This window comes from Cajanus cajan, chromosome 8 (assembly GCF_000230855.2).
Source record: "Cajanus cajan strain Asha chromosome 8, NIPB_CcT2T_4, whole genome shotgun sequence".
In the NCBI taxonomy this organism is placed as follows: domain Eukaryota; kingdom Viridiplantae; phylum Streptophyta; class Magnoliopsida; order Fabales; family Fabaceae; genus Cajanus; species Cajanus cajan.
In genome coordinates, this window is record NC_138524.1 from 19,381,690 (window position 1) to 19,392,640 (window position 10,951).

A 10,951-nucleotide genomic window follows, 5' to 3' on the forward strand; every position below is an offset into this window, starting at 1 on the left:
CATCTTTATCGACTGCTAACATTTTGTCAGTATATGAATTTTGCTCTAGAATTCACATATCAGCACACTAGTGGCGTTGTAACTACCATTGTTTGCTCTTTTAATTCTATGTTGTCATTAAAGTTTTAAGTAATGACAATAAAGCAAAATCTTACAAATTTTTTCATTTTAATAATAAAAAATTAATTACCAATCTTTTTAAAGATTACCTACCATCTACTCCATTACAACGCAAATCTACATTAAGACATAAAACATAAGAATAATCGAATTTGATCTCATATTCTAATCAGTATAGATTTATAAATTCTTATGAAACTTAAAATGCTGTTGTTAGAATTTATATATAGTGAGATTGAATTTTTTAAAAGGCAAAAAAAATGATTTTTCAATGATACTAATAAATTCATAATTTCCTCCATCCCTCATGGCTATACCAGACTTAACGGGGGATCAATTGAATCACCCCTCTCTTAATACACGCAACTCTTGATCATGATGCCTTTGCCTTCATTGGAAGGTACATTGGTCAACCATCACTTGCTATGTATAATGTGAATATTAATGCACTTACAAGATTAAAAAAAAAATGTATCAAAGTTTCAAGAAATCCATCCTTGACACATTCTATATGAGTTGATTTACTTTAGATGAGACTTTAAGAAAGCAACAAGTGCCAACTGCCAACATTGTAGAAAAATGACCACTTGCTGAGATTTTTCTATTAATAGTGATAAAGCAAAGAGTGGTTATAACACAAGTTCACATCACATTTTTGTGAATAGGAAAGAAGTGATGGGTATCTCAAGTAGGAATGGCTTAATGTATGTGCTGCTTTTGTTTGCATTCTGTGAAATGCAAATCATTGCAGGAAAAAACACTCTGTCATGCCCCTTCCGCAGCAGCCCATGCTTTGGGAAGAAAGTGCCATGCCCTTCTGAGTGCCCTCTTAAATCCCCATCTGACCCAAAAGCCAAAGTCTGCTACCTTGACTGTGACAATCCCACATGCGAAACTCGGTGCAAAAGTAAGATCATTCGCTCTACAATTTTACTCTTAAAGTGAATAAGGGTAAAATAAATACATGTTAACAAGAAAATCATTAATAATTAATATTCTAATATATTCATGATTTGTTATGTAAAAGAAAAATTTATCATTGATTGTCTCGTAACTCGTATTATTTAACTTTATATTCTTTAAAGTAAATTACTCTCTTTAGAGGAAACTAATCTTTCATTATATGTTCAATTACGAATTAAGATTGATCATCTCATTTTGAATCTTCCATAACTTTAGAGTTGAAAATTTCATGTAAACGAGTAATATAAGTTAACGTTGAGAAAAAATCTCATTTCATAGCTAACTTTTGGATTGAGTTTGATCTAAATCTAAATTTTATGTTGCGTTAGAATTTTTCAGTCACTGTCGAATCACCAAGAAACATTTATTCTTATAATTGTAAACTATTTGAAATATTTATTTCTTATGTAAGAGTGTGCTAGAGATCTCTTGTACCAGAAAAATGTTTAAAATCTCACATTAACTATTAACATTAACTTTGTTGGTAATTTAACGAGTGGATGCTTAAAGATTCTGCATTTGTGCGACAGCTCGCAAAGCAAATTGCAATGGACGTGGATCAGCATGCCTGGACCCACGTTTCGTGGGAGCAGACGGAACAGTGTTCTACTTCCACGGAAGAAGAAACGAGCACTTCGCCTTGGTATCAGACACCCACTTCCAGATAAACGCACGTTTCATCGGGCTGAGGCCCGCGACAAGAGCCCGCGACTACACGTGGATCCAGGCCCTCGGAATCATCCTCCAGGGCCCCCACACCTTCACCGTCGAGGCCACGTCATCGCCCACGTGGGACAACGACGTCGACCACCTCAAATTCTCCCACGACGGCAAGCCCCTCGCCATCGCCCAGGGCTACCTCTCCACGTGGCAAAGCGACCACGTCAGGGTAGAGAGAGCTTCCAGCGTCAACAGTGTCACCATCACGCTGCATGGCGTTGCTGAGATATCGGTGAACGTTGTGCCCGTCACTAGGGAAGATAGTAGGGTCCACAACTACCAGATTCCTCACGATGATTGCTTTGCACACTTGGAGGTGCAGTTTAAGTTCCATGGTTTGTCTCAGAAAGTTGAAGGGGTTCTTGGGAGGACTTATCAGCCGGACTTTGAGAACCCTGCGGCGAAGTTGGGGGTGGCCATGCCGGTGGTCGGAGGGGAAGACAGGTACAGGACCACGTCGCTTGTTGCTGCCCATTGTAGGGTTTGTTTGTTTGGTGCAGAAGAAACACTCCGAGCAATAATATTACAGGGAATATAATTCTTAGGAATGTAGTATCATTGTACGTCTCCTTAATTATGCAAAAAAAAATGTCCACAATTTTAGTTATCTAATAACTTTTTTATGATTTTTATTTATTATTACTGGTTGATAGAAATGGTAGCAATTTATATTTCTTCACTATATTGTTCAAGATAGCAATTTATATTTCTTCACTATATTGTTCAAGATAACTTTAGATGTAGAATAAAATATATTGAAAAAAAATATTTATCTTATAAGTCTCTGATATAAACTAATCACTAATGATAATAATTTATATCAATATTATGATTAAAAAAATGAATTTTATTTAAGAACCTAACTGACTTCCTTTACTAAAAATAAGATTATGATGGATGATTAGATTTGTACAATTTCATTTTAAAATAATAAGCATTAATAATATTTTTTTTATTTGTAAGAAATGCAATAATGATAACAAAATTTGAATTTAATATATTGTACATTGACAATATATTGTCTTTTCTTAACTAAATAAGTTTAAATTAAAGTAAGATAAAGTTTAAATTAAAGTAAGATATATATATAGGATCAAAGTCAACTATCAAACTTTTTAATAATTAAGTTTTTAGTAATTGTCTTAAAATTATAAGGATGATTATGTTTAATTAATTAACCGTGTATTAATATTGCATCTTCTGAGCTCTTTTTTTCGGTATTATCATCTCCCCTTTATACGCGCCTCTAAAAAACATTGACTCCAAAGGTAAATTCCATTTAGGAACTGTACCCAGAGAAAAAGGTCAGTCTTTTTACAAGTACTTTTTATCGAAACAAGGATATTCACTAGGTGGTTAAATTAATAACAATATATACCACTAGGGTATCATGATTCATGGTTCATATATTAGCTCTGCTTAATTCGAAAGAAATAATCACTTTTTAATTGTTATCTGATAAAATTTAAAAAAAAAAAAAAACATTTGTGTTTTCTTATATAAGTTAAATCAATCTGTAAGGCCCGATAGTCCACCTGTTTCTCCATAGTATGATATTGTCCGCTTTGGGCTAGGCCTGCACGGTTTCATATATTAGCTCTGCTTAATTCGAAAGAAATAATCACTTTTTAATTGTTATCTGATAAAACTTAAAAAAAATAAAAAACATTTGTGTTTTCTTATATAAGTTAAATCAATCTGTAAGGCCCGATAGTCCACCTGTTTCTCCATAGTATGATATTGTCCGCTTTGGGCTAGGCTTGCACGGTTTTGTTTTTGGGCTCCTTCCCAAAAGGCCTCATACTATATTGAATGGTGGACACCCTTATAAACTAGCTAATGTTCCTTCATTTTACAGATGTGGGACTTGGGATGAATCCTAACACAATCAATAAAGATTTAAATTCGATCCTTTATCGTATATAAAAAAAATAAATAAATAAACACACGATGTTGTAAACACAAGAATTAAAATTGTGGCCACGTATTAAGTGAGACACTTAAATCATAACCAGCCTAATGTGGCGGAAAAACCAAAATAATATTTAGGAGAACAGATGTAATGAAGAAGTTAGAATCGTTTCCTTTGCACACACGAATTCAAATAAAAAAGTTAAAATAAAGATACACATGTAAGTTCATAAAATAAATTAAAAAAGGAAGAAAAACATGTCATTTGGAAAGAAAAAAAAAAAAAAAAAAAAAAAAAAAAGGGTGGGGGGGAAACGAATAAAAAATGTCATATGGAATAAGAAAAGTACAAGAATTAAAATTTAGGTAACGTATTTCTACACAGCCTGCATATCCATTATGACCTAAAAACTAGGATGAAAAATTAAATTGCTTGGAGAACGGGTGTAATGATGTTAATGTCAATGAAACTAGTTCCCTTTGCATACACATTAATATAGGAGGAAAATGAACCATCTCTTTCTTGGGTCTAAATCACAAGTGTCCACACCCAGAAGGAGACAGTTATGTTTAAACTAAAAATATTTGCAACATAATGAGACCAACTTTCTGTGGAGATATTTTGATTATTTCTCATATGCATAGTTCAATTAAACTGAAGATTCATTGTTAAAAATAAACCATCACTAACAATTCATTTCATGAAACATTTTCTCCAAGTTTTTCACATTATTTTCAACTCATTGAAGTTCCACATTGATTACGCACTAGTTTCATAAAGTCCTGAAACTTTTCAAGCGTCACCTTGGAAGCCATATGTAAATAGTAAACAGCATCTAAAAAATTCCATGAGAAGTGAAAAGCAAAGCAATTCAACTTACCATAACTCGTGTCTGAAGAAAGAACTTAGAACCTTCATATATTGTAACGTGTAAGAACAACTTGGGGAGCATAACTCCTAATTGGTTTATATGTAGTACAACAGAATTTTATGGGGTACCTTGCATGCAATTACTAACCAGCTTAATGGCACCCAACCCATCACTATCACTCAAGTATATTACAAAGTAAATTGATTTTGGCAGAAAAAAAAATGATTACAAAAGTAGTAACTAAATAAGAAATAACCTTCATTCACCAATCAGGACTTTTCAACTAGTCCTAAGGCCAGAACAGCCACTTACTTGATGGCCTTTGGCAAGAATTATCCATGCACAAGAGCTTATCTTCCGCGAGGATTTACCAATTGTGAGAACACTGCACTTGTGGCAGCATCTTCTGCATCATCATCAGTGCAAGAGTTTCCCCCATCAATCATACTCACACTGTTGTCAAAATGGTCAAGGGGTGTCAACTGAATTCCAGTGATGTGGTTTGTGCTGTTATCTTCAGGCTCCATGAGGGCTGATGAGGTCTCTTGAAGCTGCAATGCATACTCAAGGTTCCACAAAACATCCCCCATAGACGGCCGGTCCACACCGTGCTCGGCCAAGCACTTCTCGGCGGTCTCGCCAAACTTCTTGAGAGAAGCAGGATTCACCTTGCCAACAAGATTTTGATCCATGATTTGGTCAAGCATGCCTTTCTTCTGCCAGGTCATGGCCCATTCAGCTATGTTAACTTGCTCCCTGGGAAGAACAGGGTTCAAGGCTGGCCTTGTGCATAACACTTCCATTAACACCACTCCAAATGAATACACATCTGATTTCTCAGTAAGTTGTTGCCTTCTGAAGTACTCAGGATCAAGATAACCAAAGCTACCCTTCACAGCAGTGCTCACATGGGTCTGATCAAGAGCTGGACCAGTCTTGGAGAGGCCGAAATCAGCAACTTTGGCAACAAAGTTCTCATCTAAGAGGATATTCGTTGTCTTCACATCGCGGTGAATTATGCTCTGAGCTGCGCCGGTGTGGAGATAATGAAGGCCTCTTGCTGCTCCAATGCAAATCTCAAGCCTCTGCTTCCATGACAGAGGTGGCAAGTCCGTTCCATACAAATGACTCCTGAGAGGTCCATTAGCCATGTATTCATAGACAAGAATCATCTCTGACCTCTCATCACAATAGCCAATGAGAGACACCAGGTGACGGTGGCGAAGCTTGGACAGCATTTCAATTTCGGTCCGAAATTCAGCAAGGCCCTGCTCAGATCTTGGGTTGCCCCTTTTAACAGCTACATTGGTCCCATCTTCAAGTGTTCCCTTGTAAACCCTTCCAAAACCACCAACACCAAGAAGTAGCTTCTCATCGAATTTGTTGGTTGCGTCTAGGATTTCTTGGAAACTGAAGAATCGACCAAGATTTGTCGAAGCCAAAGAAATGCAGCTTGCAGTTCCACTCTTCTGTGAAATTGTTGAATTCTTTGTCATGGTAAGAGAGTTTCCATATAGTGGTAAAGGCAGCCATGAGTGGCTTGGTTGAGTAGACTTTGACTTGCGTTTCACCAAGCAGCAATAACACAAACCAACCACTGCTACGGCAGCTAGAGCCCCAACGGCGGAACCAACTATAACTCCTACCTTACTTTTCTTAGAATGTGAACTTGGAAGAAGAGTATCAACTGAATAAAGCCCATCCAAGCTCTTCAATGAGTTGCTAATCTTCATTATCTCCAACCCATTCATAGTGGCATTTGGGAGGTCTGCCACAGTATCTGGACCAACACTCACAGACAAAGTGTTAGAGTCTTCCGAGGCATTGGCAACGAAATCCTTGAAGTAAGGCACAGCCAAGTCGTTAGTTATTGATGAGAGGTCAAGGCTTTGAAGAGCTATGTCAGAATTTAGGAACAAATTGAACACCAAAGTGTTGAGTGACTTGCTCATGATATCACAAAAGTGAGCCCGGATGAAATAGGAGAAATTTGGATCCACATTGAAGACCCAAGTGATGTTGAAATTTGGATCATTCACATTAGCATCCCCCATTGCTTCAGCAGTGGCATAGACCCAATTTGGAGCCGTTTCAGGCGTAACAGCAACCGGATACTTAATGGTCGATGGATTCACGGACACATTAAGGACAGAGCTGTTCACATGAAGATACTTCCTATCATTCACCCAAGTCCTACCCAAGGTGTCATTTTGGGCAGTAATCAAAGGACCCCCCATGTTTAACCGATAAACAGTTTCAAAAGCAAGTTCAGAAAGCCCACTAAATGGTGCTGGTGGGTTAACAGCCAGTGCCTGATCAACAAACAACTCATTTGGCATTGACACAACTTCAATTGCATTGACAAAGGCTACCGAACCATTCGATGGGATGAAGATAACAGTCAATGAATCAGAGGTAACATTGATTGCATACTCCTTAAACATATAAGAACCATTGTATCTCTTAAAAGTAAAGTTACTCAAGAGTACAAAATCTTCAGTAACCACAGTTAAAGAAGCTGAAGTCAAGTTATGGTTAGAGTTTGGAATAGGTGAAAAGTATAGCCTAACCCAGTGCCTACCTTCTTGCTTAATCTCAAACCTATAAGAAGCTCTCTCTGTGAAAACCCTAGCAGATTGGTAAATTGGAAAAGGGGCACTACTGGAATTGGAACTAGCAACAACAGAATTCCCAGTTTTCAACACAAGTGAGGAATGCTGTGAATCAGGAACAAAAGTGCGACCTTGGAAGGTGATGTTTTGAGAAGAACCACAAGCAATTAGATAACTATCAGGAGGAGTGTACAAGGCAAACGACCCATTAACCAAAACCAGAAAAACAACTACCACAACACAAGGAACCCACTTAATGAGTTCCATTTTCACCATTGCAGCTTCCCCCGGGTCTTCAATAGTCCATAAACGGTTTGACGGATACCCAAATCACCAAAACGGGTCCTGTCAAAATCCGGATCCAAGGGGGACCCCAGAAATGCAAATCTCAGAAAACCTGCAACAACCACGGATCTATCAGAAGCAATGCACAGAACCAGACATTTTTATTGCAAGCAAGAGACAAAGTACGAAGTTTCCAACGTCACAAACACAACACAAAGACACAAACTTTAGCTCCAACACCACAACAAGGGTCTTAAATCCAGCATAAGATAAATCTTGTGACGTAAGTAGATTGAGCATAGGTTAAAAAATAATAATAACAAGACTTACCTTAATCTAGCACAGGGTATGGAACATTGGAGGGAGACCCAGTTGAGAATGCATTACACTACATTACATACATGATACATGAAAATGAAGTAATGGAGGCCATTAACGTAAACTCATCATCAAGTTGAGCTTTTTAGTGTGGTTGCTAACACCCTTTTCCAGGCTGTTGATTAGGCTGTCACTTACTGAGGAAAAAAGGGGACCCCACATAGAACAGAAGAAAAGGGGTACGAAACTTCAAACTGTTGTTACTACTCATACACACACACCCTTAAAACCAGCTGTTCCCTTGAGGTTTTGTGGTGGTGATCTTGTGATTTTCCAAATCCAGAATCTTTGAGAACAAATCAATAATTTAAAGCCCAAAAGGCAGAAAGAAAGAAAAAACTTGAAAATAACACAACAGTGAGTTAGGCAATGAAACTTCTATTTTGCATGATATAATATTGAATTTAATGGAATCTAGAAAAAAAAATATATTGAATTTAATATTTCTGACATATAATAATTACTTAGATAGTAGTGTTTAGAGTAATTTTTAATTAATTAATATAGTAAATCTTACAATTTTTTTTACTAAAGACAATGTTACTCTAGTCGAAAGATTATGATGAGAGATAAATTAAGTTTTTTCTCAATTATTTAATATAATTTTATGTTGAAGGTTCAACCTCTCATATTATTTGTGTTAATCGACATACTTAGTAATTAATATGAGTTTTTTTTCATATAATAATTGCATATATATAAATACTACTTCGATTTTTTCTATAATAGTTCGTACAAGTAAAAATGTTTGTTTAAATGAACTTAAATTGATTTGTAAAATTGAATTGATTTATGTTTGGGTGTCCATTTTAAAACCTAGTAAAATTCAATGTTGACTTCTTTTTATCTAGCATGAAGGCAACTTAAAATCAATGTAGAACCTAAAATCTGATTTCTTAACATGAGATCACACATGCGAATATTTCACTCAAAATTAATCATGTTAATTAGCAGGTATTTCAGCGTGATTTAACATAAATTTAAATAGACACTAAATTTTTTTATAAAGATAATATTTTAAAATTTAATTATAATACACTAATAATGCCAAGATTTTATACTTTAATATAATAAGAAAGTATTATATAAAAAAATAACTTTATAATAGTTATTTTAAAATATTTTAATTATCTTAAAGTATTGATATTCACATCATATTAAAAAATAAAATTTAAGCTGATAATTATTTTAGCTGTAAAATAGGTTGTAGTTGTATATTAACCTAAGTGGAAAGAGTTTATAATATTTGTAGTTTTTGTATAAATATGAAAGTAGAAAAGAAAATTGATGGGTGGGAGTGGGAAGGAAATAGGAAAGGTTGCTGCGCTGTACTGTGGTGTGTTGAAGGATTTGTGGGGCCCACATTAACGCGGCTTGAAGATACTTACAGAGCAGGAGGGGCAGGGGTATATGGCCCTTGATGCATGCATGGACTTCCTTTGCACTCACGCCGTTAATTTCGCATATATATATAATATAATAATACTCACTAATCATTTCTTATTTAATTAGTGTTATTTTTTTTTTTTTTTTAACCTCAAGCGTGTGGTTCAGCGATAGAAATTGATCCACGCTTAAGCAAGGTCAGGGGTTCGAATCCTGCTTTGTGTATGCAGCCGCGTTAGATCTTGGGGCCAGCTATCCCACCCTTTGAGGTGCCTCTAACGTAGCGAGGAGATCAGTCACTGCTATCGGCCCTGGATACTCCAGGGACGAACCAAAAAAAAAAAAAAAAAAAAAAGCACTCTCAAACAACATTGTTATTATTATTATCTATTTCACGTTATCAATATTATTCACTATTATATTTGTCACTATCATTATCGTTATCATTGTCATTATTACTATTATTGTCAACAACGATGATGGATGTTATTGGTAATAGTAATGATGATAACAACAACAATAGTAATTATGATAGTGATGATAGTAATTATGTCGACATTATCATCATTATCGTCATTATTGCTACATAATAATGTAGCAACAATATCAGTGACAATGATGACAGTATAACTATTATCACTATCATTATAGTTGTCAATATTGTTAGTGTCATCATAGTGGTGGTGATAGCGATAACCAAAATTGTGACAATGACAATGACGATGGATAATGATGATATTAATAATTATGCAAGAAATAATAGTAATAATTTTACAAGGAAGCATTTATAATTATACTTAAACTTGACTATTAATTATTTTTATCTATAATCTAAAGATTATGATTTATTCGTCTTATTTCTCATAATAAATTATATATGTTCTTATTGGATATACTTCTTATAAATAAATATTTTATTTGTATATATAAATTATATTTAGAATTTGAATGAGTAGATATTTTTAAACATATAAATTATATTTTAAATTTATGATAAATAATTCATATTATAATATAAGATTATTTTTATTTATTGAAAATTTATTTTAAGAATATTAAAACTTAATTAATAAATTATTATAATAAATAAAAATCAAATTATAATGAAGTTGAAAAAATCCTTAAAAATTCTTATTAAAAAAAATTAAATACACTCTTACTCTTATGTAAAATAGTGGTTCCTGTTTTATATACTAAGAGTTGATTTTATCTTATTTGATATTTCATATGTTGGTGTCTTCTAATTGTGTTGAATATATTTCCCTGTAAAAAGAAAATCATGAAACCCGCTGGATCATACATTTTATATACTAAAAACTTTATATATAACTTATCAAACAAAATTTGTAAAAATTATTGTGATTTTTTTTGGTACACAATCTTTTATTTTTGGTGCATAAAAAATTATTTTAACTGGCTTGCCTTTTGTTTTGTCTGGTTAAAATTAAATTGTTTATAAATAATTTTGATATATTAATAATATACTTATTATAATATATTATACCATTAATATTAATAGTTTATATTCACAAGACAAAACTTATACTAATAAAAAGTAATTCAATATTAAACTAAGAGTTTAATTTACATGTAATATCAATGTAGAAAAAGATTTTTACATTTGATAACTAATTAGAAATTATCCAAGTGACTAAAAAGAAATGCGTGTTGTTTTGTAAAACGTGTTAACGGTGTTAATGAAAG

General features: G+C 34.0%; 2 protein-coding genes across 2 annotated transcripts; one reads left to right on the forward strand and one right to left on the reverse strand.

Moving 5' to 3' along the window:
- Positions 1 to 669: 669 nt before the first annotated feature.
- On the forward strand, positions 670 to 3,652 carry LOC109799262 (uncharacterized). Its single transcript, XM_020359809.3, has 2 exons — positions 670 to 1,027; positions 1,614 to 3,652. Exons 1-2 carry the CDS (start codon positions 796 to 798, stop codon positions 2,339 to 2,341), a joined length of 960 nt encoding a protein of 319 aa, XP_020215398.1. The 5' UTR covers positions 670 to 795; the 3' UTR covers positions 2,342 to 3,652.
- Positions 3,653 to 4,608: 956 nt separating this feature from the next.
- On the reverse strand, positions 4,609 to 8,185 carry LOC109798473 (receptor-like protein kinase THESEUS 1). Its single transcript, XM_020358784.3, has 2 exons — positions 7,814 to 8,185; positions 4,609 to 7,595 (listed from the first exon to the last, which is right to left on the reverse strand). Exon 2 carries the CDS (start codon positions 7,472 to 7,474, stop codon positions 4,937 to 4,939), a length of 2,538 nt encoding a protein of 845 aa, XP_020214373.1. The 5' UTR covers positions 7,475 to 7,595; positions 7,814 to 8,185; the 3' UTR covers positions 4,609 to 4,936.
- Positions 8,186 to 10,951: the final 2,766 nt, after the last annotated feature.